The sequence below is a fragment of the Grampus griseus genome (genome assembly GCF_964374135.1).
Source record: "Grampus griseus genome assembly, chromosome: 15".
Taxonomy (NCBI): domain Eukaryota; kingdom Metazoa; phylum Chordata; class Mammalia; order Artiodactyla; family Delphinidae; genus Grampus; species Grampus griseus.
The window spans coordinates 62,657,632-62,685,602 of record NC_139009.1 but is presented as its reverse complement, the minus strand read 5'-3'; the positions used below and the strand labels follow the sequence as shown (position 1 = coordinate 62,685,602).

General features: G+C 44.4%; 1 protein-coding gene across 2 annotated transcripts; it reads right to left on the bottom strand.

The window, feature by feature from the left end:
* Window positions 1-27,133, bottom strand: ACTG2 (actin gamma 2, smooth muscle). Of its 2 annotated transcripts, none has more exons than XM_082672508.1 (9): window positions 27,057-27,133; window positions 17,396-17,565; window positions 16,880-17,008; window positions 11,208-11,318; window positions 8,618-8,702; window positions 5,781-5,942; window positions 4,780-4,971; window positions 2,877-3,058; window positions 1-213 (listed from the first exon to the last, which is right to left on the bottom strand). In XM_082672508.1, the coding sequence occupies exons 2-9, from the start codon at window positions 17,519-17,521 to the stop codon at window positions 70-72; spliced, it is 1,131 nt and encodes a 376-aa protein (XP_082528634.1). In that variant the 5' UTR covers window positions 17,522-17,565; window positions 27,057-27,133; the 3' UTR covers window positions 1-69. The 2 variants fall into 2 exon arrangements, with proteins under 2 accessions (XP_082528634.1, XP_082528635.1); XM_082672509.1 differs by lacking the exon at window positions 27,057-27,133 and adding an exon at window positions 26,887-27,004.
* Window positions 27,134-27,971: the final 838 nt, after the last annotated feature.

Sequence of the window (27,971 nt, the reverse complement as noted above, 5' to 3'; positions counted from 1 at the left end):
TAGGTTTTACTGTTTCATGATTGTTAACAGAGCAGTCTCAAGGAGACCCCCAGAGAATCTGTTCTGACTTTAGAAGCACTTCCTGTGGACGATGGAGGGCCCTGCCTCATCATACTCTGGCTTGCTGATCCACATCTGCTGGAAGGTGGAGAGAGAGGCCAGGATGGAGCCTCCGATCCAGACTGAGTACTTCCGCTCTGGGGGAGCAATAATCTGCAAAGAGCAAATGTGGTGAATCATGATGGGTCGCCAAGGAATAGGGAAGGTGGTCCAGGAATCATCTCACCACACTGCCAGACTGTCCTGGAAAAGAACAGCCTCTGTGGTCAGAGAGGAACAGGAGAAACCTTGTGGTAGATTAGACTATTGCTCAGATTGTCACTCTTCCTCCCACCCCATCCCCCTGCCCCTCCATGAGAAGAGTTCAGTGTTCCACCCTGTGACTTCGGGCTGGGCCCTGTATTTGCTTTGGCCAGTGGGATGTCAGCAGACTTGACACAGGGGCTAGAAATGTGTTTCAGGCATGCAGGTAGGCACACTCTCTTGTGTCTCTGCCATCTTCATGAGAAGAATTTCCCTTGAAGAGCTACTGGACCTTCAGCCTGGGCCCCACAGTGAGAGATGTGCCCCTGACCTGAGTTGGCTGGGCCTGCAGAGCTATCTAGCCAAGCTTGACCTAGATCAGCTGACTCCCAGCTGACCTGCAGATACATGAGCAATAAATGCTTATTATTACGTGCCCTGAAATTTCATAGTTGCTGTTACCCAGCAATAGCTAACCAATACAAACATCTGTAAGGGGAGTGCTGTTCTGTTCTTGCCTAGAGTTTGGATGCGTGGGCAGCTTGGGCTGGGATTCCTCCATCCCTGAGTCTAAGCCAGTCTACTCAATAGTCTCTTGTATCTGAGAAGTTCTCAAATTCATACATGCCACTGGGATTCCTGAGCTTGGCCTTTAGAAATTGGTTGTCATGTCAGACAACTTTGAACTCCACCTAAAAGTATATCTCAAAGGACCATGACTCTTCAACTAATTCCTGTTTCTGAAGGGACTAAGAATTTAGTGCTAGAACAAACCAGACATGAAATAGATTTTTTTGTCTCCTAAGAATCTCCCTACATATTTCCTAAATTGCAGAGATCATGGAATAGCTAAATAAGTAGGGTCTTTAGAAGTTATCTTATTCAGGCAGACAAAAGTCACCCCATTGCTCCTTTGACAGATACCTCAGGGACTGGCACAGCCATTAAGCAGGTAACAGATTTTACTGCTGGGCAGTTCTAGTTGTGAGAAAACTCTGGGTTGTCTTGGGCTGGAGGCCCTAAATCTCAGCCCCATTCCCACCGTACTCCATATCCTTCCACACTTGCATATCCTGGAACTTGCCTCACCTCCCCCAGTCCAATGTGGCTGGGGTGTTTGTACCTGCACACATCCCCGGCCATCTTTGCTTACTCACTCTGTTTCCCCTGCCTGCAGTGTGCTTTCCCCTCCTCTGGTCTTATTTAAGCTGTTCTTCCATTGATCATGTCTACAGATCAGATCTTAAACTCCTGGGAGGCCGGCAATGTTATTGAACTCAGGGCAGTGGCTCATAAATTGGAATATGCATCAAATCATTGGTGTCCATTTGTAAGTGTAAGTGGTGGGGGCACCCCAGACCTGCTGAATCAGAATCAGGTGTGGTATCCTGACACGTCGTCCTAGTAAAAAGCCGCTGCCCCAGGCCTGGCACGTTGCCCCCCATGCGGCAGACCTCGGTAAGCGTGGCTGCTCCAATGGGCTCTGGGTGAGAAGAGCCCGCTGCTCACCTGTTTTCTGGTGGCCTGCTCTGCTTCCCTGTGCCAAGCACCATCTGCTAGGCAGGGGGAAAGCCTTTGTGAAGAAGGTTCTTAGAATATTGACATAGAGAACACACTTCCTCAGATCAGGCCTACTCCCCAGAGACCAACTTTATTGTGACTTTATTGTGACTTTCAACCTATCTGTTATCTCTATTTTACTCCTAACTCTTTCTAATCCTGTAGTAGCAAAGTTCCTAGAAGCCCTAAAAGTGTCTGTCTGATTGCTTGGGGACCAGAGGCTGGGGAGAAGTGGTAAGACAGGTGGGCTCCCGTTCTGTTGAGGCCTATGCAGTGAGAAGCATTGTGTGGGAGGACTGTGACCAAGATGAGACAGCACATCAGAGGCTGTCCAGGAATCAAGGAATGTTCCTGTGAGTTTGAACCAGCAGCCTGTCCTATAGCCAACATTCTCTCTTTGGAACTTTCACCCTCCTCTGGGGTGACACCCAAGTCCTTTTTTTTTTTTTTTTTTTTTGGCAGTACACGGGCCTCTCACTGTTGTGGCCTCTCCCGCTGCGGAGCACAGGCTCCGGACGCGCAGGCTCAACGGCCATGGCTCACGGGCCCAGCAGCTCCGCGGCATGTGGGATCTTCCCGGACCGGGGCACGAACCCGCGTCCCCTGAATCGGCAGGCGGACTCTCAACCACTGCGCCACCAGGGAAGCCCCACCCAAGTCCTTTTTAAAGTTTAAAGTTTAAAGATGGTGTGGCGTTGTCTCCTTCTTTTCTTTCCCTCTTTCCCTCCTCATTTCCTCCTCAAGCCCCTCAACTTCTCTCCATTCCAAATTCTTTCACCTCCTTCTCATATGGGGTCCATGAAATTGTGTTTGAGAGCCCAGGCTAAATGTGTCTCCCGCTTATGAGGGCCCAAAGAACATAATCCCCCAAGGTGAAATCTGTCTCGGGCCAGAATGATGGAGCACCCAGGAGGCCACCAAGCTGTAAGCCTGGCAGCCCGACTCGGAGCATCTCCCAAGTACACAGGTCTTTGTACAAAGAACAGGATGGAGGGAGCCAGGGCAGGACCCACCTTGATCTTCATGGTACTGGGGGCCAGGGCTGTGATCTCCTTCTGCATTCTGTCAGCAATGCCGGGGTACATGGTTGTACCCCCAGAGAGGACATTGTTGGCGTATAAATCCTTGCGGATGTCAATGTCACACTTCATGATGGAATTGTAGGTTGTTTCATGAATTCCAGCTGACTCCATGCCTAGTAGAGATCGCAGTAGCTAGTCAGCATCCACCATGTCACACCTACAGCTCCTCAGGTGACCTTTCTGTTGATGCAGCTACCCTGGTTCGCCTCAGTCACCTCCCTAATGGATTATAAGATCAGACTCTCTAACTGGTCATCGCCCTGCCTTGAGTTTCCCCCAGTTCTGACTGATCTTTCACACTGTTCCCTGATGAATATTTCTAAAGGAATACTTTCATTGTATCACTTTTTTCACAGATTTATTGAGATATAATTCATGTACCATAATATTCACCCCTTTAAAGTGTATAGTTCACTAGTTTTTAGTGTATTCACAGAGTTGTGCAACCATCACCACAATCTAATTTTAGAACATGTTTAATCCTCCCCAAATAAACTCCATGCCCATCAGCAGACACTCTCCATTTTCCCCTGCACTCCTTCCCCAGCCTTAGGCAACCACTAATCTATTTTCTGTCTCTATAGATTTGCCTATTCTGGACATCTCATATAAATGGAACCATACAATATTTGTTCTTTTGTGTCTGGCTCCTTTCACGTAGCATAAGGTTTGCAAGGCCCATCCATGTTACAGTCTGTTATAGCCAAGTAATATTCCATTGTATGGATATACCCATCATATCATCTTTGCCTATTGGTTGACATCTAGCTACCTTAGTCTGGAACCAAGATCTTCCAGAGTAAAAGGCCCTGCCTGCCATACCAGCTCATGCCCACTTACCTGGGGTCCCCCATCTCCAGTCTTTTTTCCATGTGATATAATTCCACACTGTAGATAGAGGAATCTTCCTAAAGTGAAATACTGACTTTGCTACTCTGTTGTCTAAAAACTTCCAGGGGCTCTACATTGCTGATATGATTAACCCCCATGCTCTTTGTGTGGTCCAGTGGCTCTCTCGTTTCCTCTGTGTGCAAACACACAGACACACAGACACACACACCTCACCCATCATGTCCCAAATAGAATATGACTTGTCACTCCTCCACACTTTGCACATACCTTTCCATTTGCCTTGCACGCCATTCCCTACTCTGCACTCCTTCCATTCCCAGATACCATAAAATGACACTCATTCTTCAAGGTTCTATTCAAATATTCACCTTCTCTGAGAAGCCTTCCCTGATTTCTTAGGCCTATAGCGCTTTGTCCAGTTTGCTATTTACCACTACACTATATGTCAACATTTGCTTACAGGCCTTTCTCTTCTATTCCTCTCTTCTCAAGAAAGTAGTTATCCTTGTATTAAATATTATCTTATTTCATCCTTGTGGCAACCCTATCTAGTAGGTACTATCATAATTTCCACTTTATAGATAAGAAAACTGAGTTTTGAAGAAGGTAACATGTCCAAGGTACAGCACTTGAACGAGCAGAATCAGGATTTAAAACCAGGTCTGATCCCCAAACTCACCCTGTTTACTGCTATAGGTTTCAGACCCCATGATTTAAATGTTGAGGGATCCAAGAAATATTTTATGTTTTAATCTCATTCTTAGTTTCATGTTTATATTCCCATCCCACTTTTCCTTTATTTTGATTTCCTTACCCTTATATTTAAAATTAGATTTTAATCTAGTTGTATTGTTTATGTATTTTTGGTCCTTCCTGGAAAAATATAGGCTAAGTATAAACAATAAACAGTGTGAGTGACTCCTGGTGTTTCTCTTTCCATCCCTGCCCTCCTAATTGGCCAGGACGACAGGCCGAGCCTCACCAATGAAGGAGGGCTGGAAGAGGGTCTCGGGGCAGCGGAAGCGCTCATTGCCAATAGTGATGACCTGCCCATCTGGCAGCTCGTAGCTCTTCTCCAGGGAGGAAGAGGAGGCTGCCGTGGCCATCTCATTCTCAAAGTCCAGGGCCACATAGCACAGCTTCTCCTTGATGTCTCGCACGATTTCTCGCTCGGCTAGAAAGAGTAGAAATGACGGAGAGTAGATACTCAGCTCTGTTAGTTTGGTTGTCCTATTTTGATCTCCATGAAAACTTCTTCCTTCTCTTTTGGGTTCAGTCTCAAGATGAATGTTAATGTTTTCATTCCTCTTTCTAAAGTGAAAGTTCAAAATCTCGATTCCCAAGCAAAACTTTTTATGTGCTTTTGTCTTGCTCTCATCACTCAGCCCTGACAAAGCTGCAGGCCTTCCTGAGGGCCTTTCAGGACACATTTCCCATCTAGATGGAGGCTTATATGCTGGGAGTGTACAGAATCTAGGAAGACTCCTACCCAAAACTTCTTCCTGCCCAGGGGGCCACTTTCCCTTAGAAATTCAGACCTTACTTATTCCATTTGTCCTCAGACAAACCATAAACCCCCTAGGTAATGAAATGTGCCACCAGATTCTTACCAACATTCTGCCGAATAAAAACTAGCTCTGATCCTGGTGTGGACATGGACAGAGGTAGCAGGTCCCTGGGGAGCGAAGGAGTGCTGTGAAAGCACACTTAAAAGAGGGAAAAGCCAAGCGCTTCTTAGGATGAGTAGGTCTAAGCCTTGTCTCCCTCTCCAAGGTGTCTTGGTTGGGAACATTCCTCCTTAAATAAGGCTGCCCTGACTATCTGGTCTGGTCTAGGGGCCCAGCCCCAGCCTAGGGCCTCCCCGTTTACCCTAAAAGAGTTTGAGGACACAGGGCCACTGACTTCTCATTAGTCATGAGAATTTCTGGTCCTAGATCAGATTTGGTTCTGAGCTCAAGTCAAGTCCAGAAAGAGGCTGGGTACCTGTGGTCACAAAAGAATAGCCTCTCTCTGTGAGGATCTTCATGAGGTAGTCTGTGAGGTCGCGGCCAGCCAGATCAAGGCGCATGATGGCGTGGGGCAGTGCATAGCCCTCGTAGATCGGGACATTGTGGGTGACACCGTCCCCTGAATCCAGGACAATGCCTAAGGACAGAGAGGATAAGACCTATGAAAACCTTTAGTATTTTCTTTCATCTGTCTCTTTCTGGGACCTGTTACCAAAAGATCTTCAACTACCATATTTTTCTTTAGCAGCTAGAAAATTCACCCATGGTGAGAATTATCAATCATATGTTTTGTGTACATCAATTTTTGTGTATGTCGGTTTGTTTTCCCAAATGAGACTAGAAGGCAAGTAAAATGTCTCCTCTTCTTATATTCTTTGAAACACTTTCACAAAAATGCACACGTCAATTGGCATCTAGGCTGCACGTTCTTTAGTGAGACTGGATAATGTGCATATCCTTCAGGCATCAAACTAACACATGTGTAGTGCTAAAAGGACTATAGAAACCAGCTTGAAAAAAAATAACGTCCTCTACTGATGAAACTTTTAGTAAACCATGAAAGGAAATAAGTTTTCTCAATGTGATAAGAAATCTCTCCTGATCCAACAGCCACATAATTGATGGGGAAACACTACAATATTGTTACTATATTATTATTATTTAATATTGTCCTGGATGCTCTAGCCAATGCAGTATGCAGAAAATACACATAAGAGGTACTATCATCAAAAGGGAACAGAATCATCATTATTTGCAGATAACGTGGTTGTATACTTAGAAGACCTAAGAGAACCAACTGAGAAATGACTAGAGTTAATCAGATGATTCAGTAAGAACCAGATCCAAAATAAATATCCAGGGATCAGCAGCTTACTCTTATACAAGGAGGTTGGTCACAACATATTTTATAATAAAAAATAAAAATTGGAGACAACCTAAAGATCCTGCAATAGAGAAATGGTAAAATCAAGCAATCAATCATGGAACCATCACACAATGACTACCGTGTGGCCACTGAACATGACGTTCACAGCATAAAACCAAGCACAAAGCACGGGATACAGAACTGCATATACCTATATTTCCCCATCACCATCCTTATCACCTGCAGTGAAATTATCCTTTACTTTTATCTCTCCTCCACTAGGCTGTTAGCTCCATAATGGCTGGTCTGTCTTGTTTGACAGTGTGTGCCCATGGCCTGTAGTGTTTGGCACATGGTAGGGAGTAATGGAAAATATTTGAATGAATGAATAAATGGACAAATCAATGAATACATGAATGAATGTTTGAAAGATGTTCAGAAGCAACTGACAAAGGATTAATCTCCAAAATTTACAAGCAGCTCATGCAGCTCAATAACAAAAAAACAAACAACCCAATCCAAAAATGGGCAGAAGACCTAAATAGACATTTCTGCAAAGAAGATATGCAGACTGCCAACAAACACATGAAAGAATGCTCAACATCATTAATCATTAGAGAAATGCAAATCAAAACTACAATGAGATATCATCTCACACCAGTCAGAATGGCCATCATCAAAAAATCTAGAAACAATAAATGCTGGAGAGGGTGTGGAGAAAAGGGAACCCTCTTGCACTGCTGGTGGGAATGTGAATTGGTACAGCCACTATGGAGAACAGTATGGAGGTTCCTTAAAAAACTACAAATAGAACTACCATATGACCCAGCAATCCCACTACTGGGTATATACCCTGAGAAAACCATAATTCAAAAAGAGTCATGTACCAAAATGTTCATTGCAGCGCTATTTACAATAGCCCAGAGATGGAAACAACCTACGTGTCCATCATTGGATGAATGGATAAAGAAGATGTGGCACATATATACAATGGAATATTACTCAGCCATAAAAAGAAACGAAATTGAGCTATTTGTAATGAGGTGAATAGACCTAGAGTCTGTCATGCAGAGTGAAGTAAGTCAGAAAGAAAAAGACAAATACTGTATGCTAACACATATATATGGAATTTAAGGAAAAAAATGTCATGAAGAACCTAGGGGTAAGACGGGAATAAAGACACAGACCTACTAGAGAATGGACTTGAGGATATGGGGAGGGGGAAGGGTAAGCTGTGACAAAGTGAGAGAGAGGCATGGACATATATACACTACCAAACGTAAGGTAGATAGCTAGTGGGAAGCAGCCGCATAGCACAGGGAGATCAGCTCAGTGCTTTGTGACCACCTGGAGGGGTGGGATAGGGAGGGTGGGAGGGAGGGAGACGCAAGAGGGAAGAGATATGGGAACATATGTATATGTATAACTGATTCACTTTGTTATAAAGCAGAAACTAACACACCATTGTAAAGCAATTATACCCCAATAAAGATGTAAAAAAAGAAAGATGTTCATGCAAGCTGTCAAGCCCCTATTAAAAATCACTTTATTTTGAAGTTCCCTCTGTTTCCCTGAGCTCCTTTCTATACCAAGGCCACATCGTACTTACACATCCAACATCATTGGTTCTGCCATTGCTGCTTCATGAGCAGAAACATTCTAGCATTGTTGGAAAGGGTGTACAAGCTCCCAGACTAACTACTGGTGAGGGAAATGGCCCTTGCAGGTTGTACTAGTCATGGTTTGTTCATGTAAATTCTTTCCAGCTATACTGGGTAGACTCGCATCTGCATTTTACATGCGCTTCCCTTCTGTTATCCCCAACCAAGGTTTTCCTTGGACTTTGACTGTCCCACTGATTCTTCTGAACACGAATCTCTGCAAGAGCCCAGCTTTCCCTTCCTCCCTCTCAAGTCAGAAAGGGAACGGGTTACAGGGCTACTCACCTGTCGTGCGGCCAGAAGCATAGAGGGAGAGCACAGCTTGAATGGCGACGTACATGGCAGGGACATTGAAGGTTTCAAACATGATCTGAAAGAACAATGCAGAATAGAAGACTATCTGGCAGAAATCACAGCACCTCTTGGTCCACAAAATGGTTTGTAATATTATTAAGGGTAGGAACTGTGCTTATTTACCCCACTCCCACCTCCCTTACGTTCTGGCATGGACTACAAACAGAGCAATTCTCAAAAAAATTCTGTTGCCACTCTCACCACTGTTATTCAACATAGTTTTGGAAGTTTTAGCCACAGCAATCAGAGAAGAAAAGGAAATAAAAGGAATCCAAATTGGAAAAGAAGAAGTAAAGCTGTCACTGTTTGCAGATGACATGATACTATACATAGAGAATACTAAAGATGCTACCAGAAAACTACTAGAGCTAATCAAAGAATTTGGTAAAGTAGCAGGGTACAAAATCAATTCACAGAAATCTCTGGCATTCCTATACACTAATGATGAAAAATCTGAAATTGAAATCAAGAAAACATTCCCATTTACCATTGCAACAAAAAGAATAAAATATCTAGGAATAAACCTACCTAAGGAGACAAAAGACCTGTAAGCAGAAAATTATAAGACACTGATGAAAGAAATTAAAGATGATACAAATAGATGGAGAGATATACCATGTTCTTGGATTGGAAGAATCAACATTGTGAAAATGACTATACTACCCAAAGCAATCTACAGATTCAGTGCATTCCCTATCAAACTACCACTGGCATTTTTCACAGAACTAGAACAAAAAATTTTGCAAAAAAAAAAAAAAATTTTGCAATTTGTATGGAAACACAAAAGACCCCGAATAGCCAAAGCAATCTTGAGAACGAAAAAAGGAGCTGGAGGAATCAGGCTCCCTGACTTCAGACTATACTACAAAGCTACAGTAATCAAGACAGTATGGTACTGACACAAAAAAAGAAAGATAGATCAATGGAACAGAATAGAAAGCCCAGAGATAAACCCACGCACATATGGACACCTTATCTTTGATAAAGGTGGCAGGAATGTAGAGTGGAGAAAGGACAGCCTCTTCAATAAGTGGTGCTGGGAAAACTGGACAGATACATGTAAAAGTATGAGATTAGATCACTCCCTAACACCATACACAAAAATAAGCTCAAAATTGATTAAAGACCTAAATGTAAGGCCAGAAACTATCAAACTCTTAGAGGAAAACATAGGCAGAACACTCTATGACATAAATCACAGCAAGATCCTTTCTGACCCACCTCCTAGAGTAATGGAAATAAAAACAAAAATAAACAAATGGGACCTAATGAAACTTCAAAGCTTTTGCACAGCAAAGGAAACCATAAACAAGACCAAAAGACAACCCTCAGAATGGGAGAAAATAGTTGCAAATGAAGCAACTGACAAAGGATTAACCTCCAAAATTTATAAGCAGCTCATGCAGCTCAATAACAAAAAAACAAACAACCCAATCCAAAAATGAGCAGAAGACCTAAATAGACATTTCTGCAAAGAAGATATACAGACTGCCAACAAACACATGAAAGAATGCTCAACATCATTAATCATTAGAGAAATGCAAATCAAAACTACAATGAGATATCATCTCACACCAGTCAGAATGGCCATCATCAAAAAATCTAGAAACAATAAATGCTGGAGAGGGTGTGGAGAAAAGGGAACCCTCTTGCACTGCTGGTGGGAATGTGAATTGGTTCAGCCACTATGGAGAACAGTATGGAGGTTCCTTAAAAAACTACAAATAGAACTACCATATGACCCAACAATCCCACTACTGGGTATATACCCTGAGAAAACCATAATTCAAAAAGAGTCATGTACCAAAATGTTCATTGTAGCTCTATTTACAATAGTCCGGAGATGGAAACAACCTAAGTGTCCATCATCGGATGAATGGATAAAGAAGATGTGGCACATATATACAATGGAATATTACTCAGCCATAAAAAGAAACATAATTGAGCTATTTGTAATGAGGTGGATGGACCTACAGTCTGTCATACAGAGTGAAGTAAGTCAGAAAGAAAAAGACAAAAACCGTATGCTAACACATATATATGGAATTTAAGAAGAAAAAAAATGTCATGAAGAACCTAGGGGTAAGACTGGAATAAAGACACAGTCCTACTGGAGAATGGACTTGAGGATATGGGGAGGGGGAAGGATGAGCTGTGACAGGGTGAGAGAGAGTCATGGACATATACACACTAACAAACGTAAGGTAGATAGCTAGTGGGAAGCAGCCACGTGGCACAGGGATATCGACTCGGTGCTTTGTGACCACCTGGAGGGGTGGGATAGGGAGGGTGGGAGGGAGAGAGACGCAAGAGGGAAGAGATATGGGAACATATGTATATGTATAACTGATTCACTTTGTTATAAAGCAGAAACTAACACACCATTGTAAAGCAATTATACCCCAATAAAGATGTTAAAAAAAAAAAATCTGTTGCATTGATGCATGAATGGGAGAAAGAATCTGGCCAAGCAGCCATGTTGTGTTCTTGTGCCAGTGCTCAAGTCTTCCTGGCCTCTTACCTGGGTCATCTTCTCCCTGTTGGCCTTGGGATTTAGCGGGGCCTCCGTGAGCAGGGTGGGGTGCTCCTCAGGTGCTACCCGCAGCTCATTGTAGAAGGAGTGGTGCCAGATCTGGTTGGGACAAAAGTCAGATGAGTCCAGCAGACTCCCAGTGGGCTGGAGACTTCCTATGGACATGCCCATGCTGGGGGAGGATGGCACAATGTTCTCAGAATGGACTGGATCTGGAGGCCTGTCAGCCATGGGAATTGATTGCTCTTTAGAGGTTATATTCCCTCTCAATAAGGCCCCAGACAGGACTCAGACCTGGGGCCAATATACTTAGTGTGTTGATTATTTCTGTCTGACCTTGGCTCCTATTTACACCTCTCCCTTGTCTCCCCTGCTTTGTGCCCTGAGGGACAAGGCCCTCTGCAGCTCTCTGGCTTCTGGCTGTGCTTGGCTGAGAGAAGATACCAGCAAGAGGTTGGAGAGTGGGAGGGGGGAGAAGGGCAGGGTGATTTTCCGGCAACACTGTGGCCTCCCTGAGCACAGCTCCTGTTGCGCAGCCCCTCCTCAGGCTCCAGCTCTCACTGAGCTCTAGTCACGCTGCTCTTGCTCTTCAGCCTTCCAGCTGGAAGAGCTTCCCTCTGTTGCTGGTACTTGAACGCCTCTGCATCCCTTTCCGGTTCCCTAACCCTGCTCACATCTGTAAGTAGTCCTTCCTTAAATTAATTTCAGAACCCCAGCTGAGTGTATACTGTCTCCTGCTGAAGCCTGACAGATATGCATTAACTGTCAATGTCTATTATTGACCAGGCTGTTCTTTAAAGCAGGGTTTCTCAACCTCAGCGCTTTGACATTTTAAGTTCAATAATTCTTTATTGTGGGGGGCTGAAGTTTAGCAGCATCTCCGTGTTCCACCCACTAGATGCCAGTAGCACTTCTCCAGCTGTGAGGGGCAAAAATGTCTCCAGACATTGCCAAATGCCCCTGGGAGACAAAATCGCCCCGGTTGAGAATCACTGATTTAGAGGAAGTTACTTCTTCCCGCTGTGCACTGTTCCCTCTTTAGTGATCCAGGACAGCAAACAGGAGGCTTTATTTCAGAGGAATTTGGCAAAGAGTGGCAGGGACACAGGGCTTTGATTTCTTCAGAGGTGAGGCACAGGGTCCTCTGATTCCATTGTACCCATGTATTTAGGGACCCCTGGCTTTGTACTAGGATGGTGCTAAATGTGATCTTAGTTTCAAAGTCTGGAAGGGAGAAAGGCAGTCAAAAAGACAAAATACAAGACACGTCCATATTTTAATGAAGGAAGAGGCAGGAGAAGTTCGTTTTCCAGGAGATTTGAGAAGGCCCTGAAAGCAAAGGAAGGTCTCCAGAGACTGAGCAGGGCATCTGAGGCAGAGCAAATGGCACAAGCAGAGGCCCTGGGCTGTGGAAGTGTCACAGGAGACATGAAGGAGATGGCAATTAGGCTTAATAATGTGATGTCAGTATTTCCTCAAATGTGGGCCCCGGATGCTTTGGGATAATTGTTATAGGTGCAGGTTCCTAGGCTGTATCCCAGGCTCACACGTCAGAATCTTTGCGTGGGAAGGGAAAGCTGGGAAGAAGTGAGAGAGTGGCATGGACATATATACACTACCAAATGTAAAATAGATAGCTAGTGGGAAGCAGCCGCATAGCACAGGGAGATCAGCTCGGTGCTTTGTGACCACCGAGAGGGGTAAGATAGGGAGGGTGGGAGGGAGACTCAAAAGGGAGGGGATATGGGGCTATATGTATATTTATAGCTGCTTCAGTTTGGTGTACAGCAGAAACTAACACACCATTGTAAAGCAATTATACTCCAATAAATATGTAAAAAAAAAAAAAGAATCTTTGGGTGTTGGGCCCAAGCATCTGCACTTCATCTTACTTCATTTTCGGAAGCTTTTATAAAGTACTTTAAAAGTTAAGGATGTTGACAATTTTTAAATTAGGAAAATATTTTTAAGAGAAATTAAAATTTCTCATATTTCCATTACTTAATAATAAATAGTTAACACTTTGGTTTTTTTCTTCTCCCTGATCTTTCATATTTATGTATTTTAAATTTTATTACTACTACCATTTATTTACTTCATACGCTTTCATTTATTTATTATTTACTACTCTTACACTTCTATGTTCAATTTTGTTTCCTGTCACTTTTCAGTTAATGTAACATAAATAATTTTCTTTTCCATAGTAAACATTTATTTTCAATAAATTGAACTAAAATTTTTTTAATGTTTACACAACATTTCATCATATACCATCATCATCATATATTTAATCACATTACTATTCATGGTATCTTTGATTTTTGTTTATAAATAATCTTGTGAAAACTATCTTTGTACATATTACATTTTATTTTTTCTATTCAGGATGTTTTCCAAAGAAAAAAATTCTAAGAATGGAATTACTGAACTAAAGAGTATGGCAATTGGAAAACTTTTTGGTTTCTATCACCCACAAAGAGGCTAAGTTTGTCTTTACTTCAGAATAGAAATTGCCTGTTTCACTCTTAAGTGCATTCAGTGTTCTCACTCTTAATATGAAATAATTTGATAGATAAAATTAATACCTAGTTGTTTTACTTGGAATTTTTAAATAAGTTTTTAAATAATTTTTCAAATATGTTTAAACTTCTTCAGATTTTCAACTTTTGATAATTTCTATTTGGCCAATTATCTGGTCATGTCCCTTGATTATTTGTCTGGTGGAGACTGTGTTTTTAATTATCAATTTACATTAGTTGTTTGTATTAATCCTCTTTTGCACTTGTGAATATTTTTTGCAATTTGTTGTTTGCCTTTTAAATTTGGTTTTGTTTTTCACACACTAGAAGTTATGATTTTTAAGAAGTCACATTTGTCATGGGATTTTTTTTTTTTTTTTTTTGCGGTACGCGGGCCTCTCACTGTTGTGGCCTCTCCCGTTGTGGAGCACAGGCTCCAGAGGCGCAGGCTCAGCGGCCATGGCTCACGGGCCTAGCCACTCCACGGCATGTGGGATCTTCCCAGACCTGGGCACGAACCCGTGTCCCCTGCATCAGCAGGCGGACTCTCAACCACTGCGCCACCAGGGAAGCCCTTACATTTGTCATTCTTTTTCTCTTCTTTCACCAGAAATTTGATAAATACTCACACTTACTATACTGTATTTTTTATCATTTGAATTTTTATATTTAACTTTCATATTCAATTGATATGTGTTTGATGAAATTGTATGAAGTAATGGCCATAAACAGATTCCCTATGCCCCAAATAATGAATTGGTTGTCACAGAATAATTCATTGAATTATTGAATCCTTCTCTACCCTCTGGTCTTGGAAGTTTCACTTACCATGTATTTCTTTTTTACCTCTGTATTGGTACCAAATTGTTTTAATTTTTATAACTTTATATTATATTTTACTATTTGGATATAGCAAGTCTCCTCTCATAGTTTTTCTTATTCATTTTATTCTCATAAATTTTGTCTTATTTATTTTTCCACACTTTATGATCTTGCATAATTAAAACTCGTGATATTTCTAGCCAAACTCATAGAAGCAGAGAGTAAAACGGTAGCTACTAGGAGCTGGGGGAAGGGAAAAGAGAGGCTATCTTAGTCAAGGCATACGAAGTGTCAATTATGTGGGATGAGTAAATTCTGGAGATCGAACTTAATATATTAGCATGGTGACTAAAAATAGCAATGCTGTCCTGTATACTTGAAATTTGCTAAGAGGGTAAATCCTAAGTGTTCTCACTGCAAGGGAAAAAAAAAAAAACACAAACTATGTGAGGTAGTAGATATGTTAATTAGCTTGAATATGGTGACTATTACATAATGTATACACATATCAAATCATCAAGTTGTATACCTTAAATATATACAATTTTTTAAATTGTGAGATTTTTGTTAGAATGGCAATGAGCCTATAAATTAATTTGAGAAGATTTGACAGCTTTATCCTATTCAGTTTTTCTTTTAAGGCACAGAATATATTTTAGGGGTTTCTTTAAAGAGTTCATATTACTACTGTGAATAAAATATTTTGTCTATTATGTTTTCAAATTAGATATCATTAGAAATATAATAATATGTGCCACGTATGGAGCATTAAGTATGTTCCATGCCTTGGGATTATACTAAATATTTGCCTAGTTCAACCTCCAAAGCAACCTAATGAGGAAAGTATTTTTATTTCCACAAATAAGGAAGTTGAGGCTTAGAGGGAGGGATTTGCTCCTAGATCTCCCTGCCACTGACTCCAGTGTCTGTGCTCTTAACCATCCCACGGAGTGAAGCAAGAGCTATTGTATTTTTATCTATTTATGTCACATTCAGAGTGACTGAATCTAGGGTTTAGAGAAATTGAATCTAGGGTTTAGAGAAAAGTATATGTGTACTACAGATTTCAAATCAGCTTTCTTTATTCCCATTGCAGTCTGCTCAATAAGCCCTCTATTACATTTCAAAAGACAGTCATTGCAGAAACAAGAATTCTCAGACAACTGTCAGTGGAATTTATCAAAAGAATATTCGAAATATTGTACAGCAACTATACTTCAATTAAAAAAAGAATATTAGAAAGGCTCTATTAGCATTTTGCACGTGATTTTGTGGAACACAAACTACCATTTAAAAATTACCCCTCGGGCTTCCCTGGTGGCACAGTGGTTGGGAATCCGCCTGCCGATGCAGGGGACACAGGTTTGTGCCCCGGTCCAGGAGGATCCCGCATGCCGCAGAGCGGCTAGACCCGTGAGCCATGGCTGCTGAGCCTGCACGTCCGGAGCCTGTGCTCCGCAACGGGAGAGGCCACAACAGTGAGAGGCCCATGTACCGCAAAAAAAAAAAAAAAAATTACCCCCCACGTCTTCTTTTTTTAAAGTATTTTATTTTCATTTATCATTTACAGGTGGTTTGTTCCTGATATTAATATTTCCTAGGTATCTAGTGAGAGTTTGATCTTTTTTGGGGGGGGGGGCACGTGGCACGCGGGATCTTAGTTCCCAGATCAGGGATCGAACTCCCGTCCCCTGCAGCAGAAGTGCGGAGTCCTAACCGCTGGGCTGCCAGGGAAGGCGACCCCTCAACATCTTCTGACATGAAAAAAGCTTCTAGAAACCGGTAGAGATTCCTATTTAAATTTTTCACTAGAGAAGCATCATACTAATATAGCATCAATGCACCTATCTGAGGTCATGACGGAAAATAAAGGGGAGAAAGCTATTTGCCTTTCTGGAAGCAGCAACGCATTTTAAAGAAGGATAAGCACTGCGCTGGAGTGAAAGCTGGAAAGGATAAAGCTGGGACTTAGGCGAGACCAGGTCCTCAAACGCCAGACAGTGAGTTAGGAACCTACTGTTGGTTAGTGAAGAGTCTGAGGAGATGAGTGACATGATCTGGTCTGTTTTTAGAAAGACAAGCTTTGCAGAAGTGCAGAGAATGAATTAGGTGAGTGAGGCAGGAGACAAAGAAATCAGTCAGGAAGCCATTGGAATCGTCTAGTGAGAGATGTTGGCAGCTGAGGCTGGGGAATGCCCAGGGGGATGGACAGGAAGGAAAGAAGGATGTGAGAAACATTGCAGAGGAAGAGTTGACAGGGCAGAGGGTGGGTCTTGATGATGTTAAAATGAGCACACTAAAGGGGGTGTCCACCAATACCTTCTCCATGTCATCCCAGTTGGTGATGATGCCGTGTTCAATGGGGTATTTGAGAGTTAGGATCCCTCGCTTGCTCTGAGCCTCATCCCCCACGTAGCTGTCTTTCTGGCCCATTCCCACCATTACACCCTGCAATGCAAAAGAGAAGGAAGGAGAACAGAATTGGCCGAGAGCTCCACTTAGAGGAATTCAGGTATTGGAGGGTCTCTGAAGAAGGTTAAAGATAGGGAAAATGTCCTTCTTCCCCTGGAAACCGGACTGAAGGAGACAGGGTGAGGCAGATACCAATGAATGTGGAGATGGCAGGAGGGAAGGCAGAGGATTTCTTGTCTCTCTTCTCTGTCCTAAAACAATGTCATTTTCTGAGAGAACAGGGCCAATCCATACACGTCTTCCTCTTACCTTACCTTACTTAGCACACACACACACGCACACACGCGTGCAGCTCAGCATAGACTCCACAGTGCAGTGCGTCCTCCTACTAACTCAAAGCCTTGGGTCCAGATGAACATATACCTGGTGGCGAGGACGACCCACAATGGAAGGAAAGACAGCCCGGGGGGCGTCATCTCCTGCAAAGCCAGCCTTGCACAGGCCAGAGCCATTGTCACACACGAGCGCAGTGGTCTCCTCTTCACACATGGTGAGTCTGGCCGAGTGAACCAGGGGCTAGAGCACCTAGGGAACTGGGGAGAAGAGAGGTAATTGGCCACTTGTCAAAATCACGTTGGAGACAGTATTCTTGGCTGTCTTGGGGCCTGACCCCATCGGCAACCAGGACCTAGTTCCAGGAGGGAAGGTATGGACCTGGCCCCTTACTCGCTGGCATTTGGGCTTCTTCCCTCTACCCTACTGTTTTGGGCTGAACTGTTTACTCCCCAATTTCTATGTTGAAGTCCTAACCCTAGTACCTCAGAGTGTGACTGTATTTGGGGATAAGGCCTTTAAAGGGGTAATTAAAGTAAAATGAGGTCATTAATCCAATATGACTGGTGTCAGGTATGCCTAATTCAATAGAACAGGTATCTTTATAAGAGGAAATTGGAACACAGACACACACAGAGGGAAGATCATGTGAAGACACAGCAAGAAGACAAATCATCTACAAGCCAAGTTGAGAGGCCTCAGGAGAAACCAGCCCTGCTGATACCTTGACTTCAGACTTCTAACCTCCAGAACTGTGAAAAAATAAATTTCCCTTGTTTAAGCCAATCTGTGGTACTTTATTATGGCAGCCCTAGCAAATTAATCCACCTGCCTCTCGAAGACCTGAAATGACTACAAAGCATTAATCCAATGGAAAGAATCTCTAAAGACTTGAAGTTTAGAAAAGGAATTGAAAAAATTTGCAGTAAACATAATTAAGGGTTACTATTTGCTATATAAAAGAACTCCTACAAATCAATAAGAAAGAAGTAAATAGCCCAAAAGAGAAAAATAAAAAGACTATGAATAGATAATTGACAAAATGAAATGCAAACACCCAACAATTACATGAAAAGATGTTCCGCCTCACTAGCTATCAGGAAATGCAAATGAAATAAGACCATTTTCACCCATCGTATTGTTAAGATTCAAAGTTTTATTATAGGTGTTGGCAAAGTTGTGGGAACACTGGCACTCTTTAATCAGAGAAACACACCAACACACAATCTGGTACTATCCAAAAGTTCCTTGTGGGATACTGTACTGAGGTTAAGAGAAGGGCCAGGCAGATCGACGTGGACTAATGTGGATAGATTTCGAAACCATTCTGCTGAGTGAACAAAGCAAGTTGCAGAATAGAATGTCCAGCATAAAACCATTTATGAGTTCTTTTAAGAGCACAAAACAATATTGTGCATTTTCCATAATTTTCTTTTTGTGTGGATGTGAACACATAGCAAAAAGTTCTGGAAAAAAAAAGTCTAAGACTGATCATAGTGGTTACCTGGAAGTGGGAAGGGGACTGAGAGGAGAAGTGCTGTAATGTTTTAATTGTTAACAAGGAGACTGTATCCATGTATAGTTTATAATTAAAATCAATCATACATATCATTAAGGAAAAAAAGATGCAGGTGAAAATGTACAATCCTAAGGGTAGGAGCCCCTTGAGGAGGACAGGGCAACCTGAGAGGAGAGAGGAAAGTGAGAGAATTCGTGATGGGACTCACTGTCTCTGTTGCTTCAGATGGAGAAAAACAGAGAAGTCCTTCCTCCAATGCTGATATCTGAATTGGGACGACTGCAAAGTGATGAGGGAATGAATTTTTCTAATGTCTGTTGCAGGTTTTCTTTCTTTGGGTGAGGGGCAGTGTAAAAAGACCACACCTGACAAATTCTTGGCACTTGGTGAAGCAAGAGAAGAAATGGCAGCTCAGGAGATGGTGTGTGGATTGCCTTCCAGCCTGAGAAGCCCCTCAGTGGGGCAGAGTGGAAGTGGAGAGGGTCCCAGCTCCGGGGGAGGTGGGAGTCCAGAGAAGAGAGGCATGGAGAGAGAAGGTGGCTGCAGAGGACAGCCCACCAAGCTTCATTTGGAACGAGCGGCAGGAGGGGAAGAAGAGAGCTGCCCTAGACACCTGGGATGCTGGTCCTCCAACACCCTTACGTGGAAGGAGGACAGCAAATACCATGACCAAAGCAAAGAGGAGACAGAATCACAGCCTGAGAACGGGAGGTCAGAAAGGCTACCTAGAGACTGAGCAGAAGCTTATTCACACAGTTTGCAGGCTAAAAGGAAGCCCTTGCCTGTTATATTCAAAGCAGCGTGCACACTAGGGGACAGGCCCACTGTGACTTCTTGAATCCAGCTCTGCTTGTCCTTGCTGATCCTCACGATCACCCATGTTCAAAGTGATAAAGTCCCAGTTCTCGCCCTTGGCCTACAAGGCCCAACAGGGTCTGGCCCCTGCCTATGTCTCCAGGCTTATCTCCCCCCGACCCCCCTTGGCCTTCTCACTCTGGCTATGTGGAGTTCCTTTCCATTCTCCGAATATGTCATCTTGTCTCCCTTCTGGCCCTTTAGACACAGGGTCTGGAACACCCTTCCCCCAACCTATTTGCTACTGACTCCCATCCCCTGTCAGGCCTCTGCATTAACACTGCATTTTCAGTCTCTCTGGCCCACCGGTCTCAGTTAGTGGCCCTTCTTCTTTGCCCCACAGCACCTTGAACTTGTCCCAGCAATGATCAACTCTGCACATCTGGGCTCATCTGTAGCTCTGTAAAGGCAGGAGCTGGGCCTGTCCTGTTCTCCAGCGATTCTTCTGTAAGCCTAGCACAATGTCTGGCACAGGGTGGGCTCTTAAACCTTTTTTTACCCAGATGAATGAGTGAATGAATCAATGGATGTCAAGGAGAAGGATTTTCAGAATAACAAAGGTAGAACAAACACTGGTGAGAGGACACTGGTCTGCGATGAGGTGGAGATTGAAGGAAAGTACTTAGTTGTTCAAAACAATGTTGTCTCTGGTCTGAACAGTTTCTGGATTGCAGGGAAGATCCTTAACCTTCTGCCATGTTAGACCAATGGAGAAATGGAGAGATGTCAGGAGATGGAGATGGCAAATGTTGTTCCAATATTCAAAAAGGGAAAGAAGGCAGATATCTAAAACCTCAGATAATCTTGATATGCAAATTAGGCAGGTTTCCAGAAGGTGTTATTAAAGAAAGCACTATTAAAGAAGCAGTGGGCTTCCCTGGTGGCGCAGTGGTTAAGAATCTGCCTGCCCAGAAATAGAGGCACAGATGTAGAGAACAAACATGTGGACACCAAGGGGGGAAAGTGGCGGGGGTGGGGGGGTGGGGATGGAGTGATGAATTGGGCTATTGGGATTGACATGTATACACTGATGGGTATAAAATTGATGACTAATAAGAACCTGCTGTATAAAAAATAAATAAAATAAAATTCAAAAAAAAAGTAAGCTTCTTCCAAGCAATTCAGAGGGAAATAGAATATAAAATTTTAGAATTTTAAAACACTTTTTCCCCCTTCTGTTGTTTTCAAAGGCTTTGGGGGTGGCGGGGGGAGGTGGTGGTAGTGGGATATTGGAGTTAGACTAGCCATAACATAAAAACAGTGAATTTTACTAAGGAAAGTGAATCCCAGGAATTTTGTTCAAATAGGATAGACTCTTGTTGTGCTAGAGGTGTCCTGTGTTGAAGTTAGTAGGCTATATGGGAGTATTTGTCTAGAAAAGAAAAAAAATATTAATTGGTATTTTATTGATGACAATAAAGTTGGAATATGATAACTAAAAAAATTAAAGAAAAGAAGAATCCACCTGCCAATGCAGGGGACACAGGTTCAATCCCTGGTCCGGGAAGATCCCACATGCCGCGGAGCAACTAAGCCCGTGCGCCGCAACTACTGAGCCTGCGCTCTAGAACCCGCGAGCCACAACTACTGAAGCCCGTGCGACTAGAGCCCGTGCTCCTCAGTAAGCGAAGCCATCACAACGAGAAGCCCGCACACCGCAACGATGACCCAATACAGCCAAAACTAAATAAAATAAAAATAACTAAATTAAAAAACAGAAGCAGTGATTTCTTGAAATTGATTAGGGTTTACCAAGAACAAGTGTTGGCAGACTGCCAGCCTCCCTTTTTCCGCAGGACCCCCTGGCTGGAAATGCAGGAGAAGGCGGGAGACATTGAGCTTCACTTGATCTTGGCATCTGACAAATTCTCCCGTGATATCCCTATTGATAAAGCCATGTGGGCTGAACAATAAATCAGTTAGGCATATTTACAGCTGCCTGAGTTATTGTCGCTGAAAGGTGTTAATTGATAGGTCACTGTCAACCTGGAGGCAATGATATGCCTCAGAGCTCCACTCTTGATCCTTTCTCATGTGACATGTTTATAAATGAGTTGGATGAAAATATAGAGTACATGCTGATCAAATGTCCAGATAAAACACACACGTTGGCTGGAAGAATCGAAATCCGAAAGATCTCAAAAAGCAGAGAAAATGAACTGAGTCCACTAAGATTAAATTTAATAGGATAAATATGAGGGTGCGGATGTGAGTCTAGATAACCAAACTGTGAAAGCTCTCGTTCAGCCTCTGTGAGCAGGACCTGGGGTCTTGTCGACAGTCTGCAGTGTCCTGGAGCCATGATAAAAGCTAGCCCCACCTTCGGCCAGAGCACTGTGTCCGGTTCTTAGGGCCACCCTTGCCAGCAGAGCTGTGGGAAGGTGGGCCCCCGTTCACGGCTGACAGGGCAAACTGTACTACTTTTCTAAAGGGGAATTCAAAACTACTTATCAAAAGCCTTAAAAGTGTACATATCTTTTAACTCCACAAAGACACTTCTAGGAATTTATCCTTGGGAAACACTCATGGGTGAGTGCAAAGATTTGGCCAACTTTAATGCGAAAAAAAGTTATTGAGTAATAAATAAAATGGTTTCTAAACTAGGTTCCAGAAACCTCCTTACGACAGAGAGAGCAGAATATTTAATATCCTGGGAAAAGTGCAAGCTGCTCTGTTAGGTGAAACACAACATGTTCTGTGCTTCCATTTTTGGTAAAAATGTATTTTTAATTTTTAAAAATTGGGAGCCTTTCACATACATTATCTATTTAATCCTCACAAAAGCCCTGAGGGAAGATATTTTTAGTTCCATTTTACAGATAAGGAAACCAAGTCTCAGAGAAGTGAAAGGACTTAGCTCTCCGGCTCCTCACTGGGAGAGGCAGGGCTGGTGGCCTCAGCCCAGGACAGGCTTCGAAGCCTGGGCTTGCACCTTCCCCACCACCTCAGTGAAACCCTCACAACTTCTCCATGTTTGGTGTTTTTGCTTCTGCCTCTCTGTCTCTCTAGCACCGTTGGCAGCAAAAGCCCTAAAACAAAAGGGCCTGTGTTCTTTTCTCTCTCTGAGCCTCTGAGCCCCTCCTATGCCATGCCTAGGTCTAGATTTATGTTTACAGCCCCTGCATCGGTGTTTAGCACGTAGTAGGTGCTCAGTGTATGTTGGATGGCGATCCCACCACCCTCCTGGCCTTCCCCTGACGATCTGCTCTGCCCCTGTCCCTGCAAGCTGAGCTCGAGTCCCCACAGGCCAGTCTCAGGGCTGCTCGGTCATGTGGGCGTGATTTAGAACCACACTGGGACAGTCTTCTTCACAAGCTGGTCACAAAGAGTTGTGTTTCCTTGTTCTAGCAGGTGGTCCACCTTGAGGAGAAAACAACCTCGAAAGCTAGAAGGTGGCCAAGAGGCAAAGCTGCACCTCTGTGACTGTCTCCCTCTGGGGTCCCCTCTCTCTTGTGACTTATAGTTCAAGCCTGTCTGGCTTTTCAGTGAACCCTTTTGTCTCCCCTTGAAGTTCCCCACCCATAGTAAGAAAGAACGTTGGACTTTGTTTCCCAGCAGCTGAGACAGCTGGCCTGGAGTGGAGCTTGGCGTGGCCTGTGCTGTGCTGCCCGGGGAGAAGACTTGGGCCCTGGAGCCAGGCTCTCCTGGAATGTCTCTGCCAGGGGAAATTCTAAACTTCACTCAGCCACTTGCTGGTAATTTGTGGCTAGACTTGAGCGTGTCAATTGAACCAGAGCCAACGTCACTGTGGTTTCCTGGGTCACACCACTTCGCACTCGCAGAAAGCCGAGTGCACTGTTCTGGCTCTTTCAGCACGTACTACATCTGGGCTTCATTGAGAATTTCACAGAGTTAGAAACACAGCTCCCCGCTCCTCTCTGAAAACTGGCCAAAATCCAAAGACATAATGAGCACAAAGAATTTGCTCACCCACGCATCCCCCTGGCCACCCCCAAGCAAACATGAGGACAAGATGAGAGCCCCCTACCCTCACTCTGAAGGAGAAGGGTTTCGCTTCAGAGTTCTCTCCTGCCCTTCCTTCTTTGCTCTCCTCCCTCTGGGCACCCCTTCCCATGGCGAAGTCCCACGGCTCCCTCTTTGGCCTCCAGTTTCCTCAACTGTAAAATGGAAATGGTGACATTCGTTTCCCACGATAATGGATCAAATGAAATAATGGAAATGAAGTGCTTTATAAATTGGAAATCAATTTAAATCAGGGTCAGCAAACCAACGCCTGTTTTTGTGAGGTCCGCGAACTAAGAATGGTTTTGACATTTTTTAATGGTTGCAAAAAAGCCAAAGAATAAGATTCTATGACCCAAGAAAATTATATGAAAATCAAATAATAAATAAAGTTCTACTGGAACGCAGCCACACCCATTCACTACATACTGTCCATGGCTGCTCCGGTACAATGGCAGAGTTGAGTAGCTGTGACAGAGACCTTTAGACTCACAAAGTCTAAAATATTTACGATCTTGCCCTCTACAGAAAAAGTTTGCCAGCCCCTTTTGTAAAGGGCTGCAAAAATAATAATTCTTATGATCTCTCTTACTCTTCTCCATTAGAGCTTGCCCCCCGGATGAAGCCTACCATACCGGAAGGAGATGAATTGATCCACTTCACCAATCAATGATTATTGAAGGGAAGGTTGAATTTATGCCAGCTCCCAAGGACGTTTTCATTTTAGGGGAAAGTCTGAGTCCTAAAAGGAGGGCCTCTCAGATAGTGAGATTTCAAATATTAGTTGGGGAAACATCTTGGAGTGAGGGCTTCAAATGACAAGTAAGCGCTGCCTATTATAATCTGCAAACACATATATCCATACAATGACTTCACAAGAAACACTCCTATGGTGGAAAATTCTAGCAGCACATCTTATTAAATTCGGGGTATCTCGACTTGGTTAATATACACTAATTAAATTAAAAATGGCTTCTGGGGCTTCCCTGGTGGCGCAGTGGTTGGGAGTCCGCCTGCCGATGCGGGGGGCGCAGGTTCGTGCCCCGGTCCGGGAAGATCCCACATGCCGCGGACCGGCTGGGCCCGTGGGCCGTGGCCGCTGGGCCTGCGCGTCCGGAGCCTGTGCTCCGCGGCGGGGGAGGCCGCGGCAGTGAGAGGCCCGCGTACTGCAAAGAGCAAAAACAAATGGCTTTTGGCTAGCAATATTTCTGATCCTCAGGAATCTGCCGTTTGGAACTGCTCTTCTGCCTTTTACCTCGGCCACTCACTCTCTCCCCCTGCTCAGCTCTAGTCCCAACCCCTCTCCTGAGCTCCAGAGCCCATGGGGCATCTACACCCCATGCCCTGGCACCTCAACTCCACCTCTGAGACTGCTGTCCTCATCACCGTCCTTTGACTGGAATGGCCCCTCAGAGATCTGCACAACCCACCCGGGATGGAACCCAAGCCCAACACCCTGACTGCTTCCTCCTCCCTCCCAACCAATCCCCAGGCCCTCTTATTTCTGCCTCCATGCAGCTCCAGCCACCAACTTGGGGCCACTGCACTGCTGTAGCACTCTTGCCCTGCCCAGTCCACTCCCCTCACAGCTGCCCGAGCAGTCCCTTTAGAGGGCAGACCTCTTGCTATCATCCTTCTGTTGTGCCCCATTGCCCAATCCCTAGTAATCTGGCCCTGCCTGCCCCTCTGACCTTAGCTTTCCCTGCTTCCTGCCTTGAAATCTATATTCAGTGGAGTTGAGCTCCTTAAAAAGTCCCAAAGACCATGCTCCCTCTGTCCTGGAACTACCCCTACTTCAGGACCCAGCTCAGGTACCCCTTCCTCCAGAAAGCCTTCCCTGATAACTTCTGGGCTGGGTGAGGGACTCCTCCTGTGCTTTACCCCTTTCATATATTTATCTTCTCCATGGTTCTCATCTATCTCTCCCAGTGATTGCAGAAGCCCCTACACTGTCCCTAAGGAGCAGAGACAGTGCCTGGTACATAACAAGTGCTCAATAAATGTCAGAATGAACAAAGGGAAGGAAGAAAGAAATCTAGCTTCAAGGTCATGATATCATTCTGCCCATCTTGGTTTCCCGGGCGTAACATGTAGAATCTCTGCTCATTAGAGTTTCTCTAGTGCCCATGCATCTCTGTCACAGGAATCTCTGTCTTGCTGCAGCCCAAGGGCTAACCTCAAGGTCTAAACCCATTCAAATAATAAAAGCAAGTGCTACAGCTTCCCTATGCAAAGTGTGGTCCCAGACCAGCAGCCTTAGCATCCCCTGAAGTTTATCAGGAATGGAAATTATCAGGCCCCACCCCAGTCTACTGAGTCAAAATCTGGGGTGGGAGGCAACAAAGCAATCTGTGTTTTAACAAGTTGTCCAGGTGATTTTTAAAGTTTGAGCACTCAGGGCCAGGCCCTGATAGTGTTGACCTGAGCACTTTATACATATATTATCTCATTTAATCCTCACAACAGCACTGCCAGATAGGTATTATTACCATTACACCCATTTTACAGGTGAGGAAATTGAGGTAACTTTGGTAGCTGGGGAGTCTGCCTCCAAGGCCTGCATCACTACCCCAGCCAGCCTCAGCTGTAAAGAGATGTTAGCAGACTCTGTTTGCAAAAGCGGACACAGCCCCTTGGTCTATTTTCCTCTTAATTATTTATGCTCTTGTGTCTGTGTGTGTGTCGTTGGGGGAAGATGATGGCATTGATGGGTGGTTTCACAGCCAGGTGTGGGTCTTTTGTACAAGTTGCTTAACTTCTCTAAGGTCTCAGTGTCCTCATCAGAGAACGAATTAGATGGTTCCACTTCCTTCCAGCCCTAAAACCTCATGATGCCCCAGGACACTTACTCCACTCCACTCCACCTTTTGCATCCTCCAATGACCCTGGAGCTTTCAAGGGTGAGAAAACGCTTAGCCAAGTATGAATCAGAGAGACCCGTGGGGGTCTGAAGAAAATACTCACCCATCCCCAGTAGACACAGACACAGGGGCCATAATTGGTTTGGATTTAAATGTCCCGAGCAGAAGTCATTTCTCTGAAAAGCGTCTGTTCCCCTAAAACAGCCTCCCAGACATTCTGAGCCACGACAAAGCACACCTCATGGGTGTAGATCTGCGCTGGCTCTGATGAGCAGTGAGAGCAGAGACCGCAGGTGACACATCCCACCCACCACCCAGTTAGGAGGGCAGGGAGTCCCGTTCCAGGCTGTTCCTGCCCCAGGATGCCCCATGGCCAGAAATACCTTTTCCTGGCAGGCAGCAGTGTGCTTGTAGGCAGAGTTGCACACCGAGGGTCTTGACGTGTGACCTGGGCCAGCGTCACAGAAGCCAGGCCAATCTGGAGGCGCCTCCTGCACCCAGGGGTCCGGCAGCCCCAGAAAGACAGAGACGGCAGAAGCTGTACAGTACTCACCGAGTGTATGAGAGGTCCTTCTCCCAGTGACTGAGGGCTGGTGTGTCTTTGGCATAAATACCAGAGCAATATAAAACCCCAGAGGCGGATCTTCTTTAAGCATAGTCCCTAAAAAGGCCAGCTGACGGTGTGTTAGCAGTATTACCATATAAGGTGCTTTTTTCAATAAATCGGCCTTGTGGGGGGGTGGGAAGGGGGTTGGGTAGAGTGAATTATCATTTGAAAAATGTATGCAAAAGGACTCGAGAGGCAGCAGCCTCGGTGCTGGCAGATTTGTTCCTTTTATGCTGCACTTGCATAAACAAAACTCACACCAGGCCTTATAAGCTGCCCAGAGTGAGGCCAGATGGAGCTCTGTTCCTGGAGAGAGAACCATACCAAGAATGGCAGTGGGCCTCCTCCCTCCACACCTCCCTACTCAGGCCCTGATGCCCGCCACCCCTTGGCAGTGTCCCCAAAATGGATACAATTGTGCCTGGTCTGGTGCAAGCCCAGGACAGCTAAAAGCCAAAGGGAAAAGCCATCCATACCTGGGAAAGCAATCCTGCGTGCCCTCCTCACCTGCTGCCTCCACCCACCGCGAGCTCCTAACCCCTGGGCTGAGTCACCTGGGGACCCAGGACAGCGGAAGCCTCCCCTGGAACCTCATTGTCTCCTTCCTTTCTCCTTTCCTTCCTGGATTCCCTCTGCCAGTCCCTGAACATTGGGAATACAGCCCAAGGTAGCTGCTTCAGTGTGGAGGCACACCTAATAAGACTCGCAAGCTTGTAGGCTTGTCCACAGTCCTGAGGTTCCTGCTCTTCTTCTCATGTCCTCTTCCTGAGTAGCTGCTTCATTTCCCAAGCTAGCCGCTACCAGCTCTATGGCAATTACTCTCACCTCCACATTCCCACAGTCCCAATGCCTCCTGCCTGA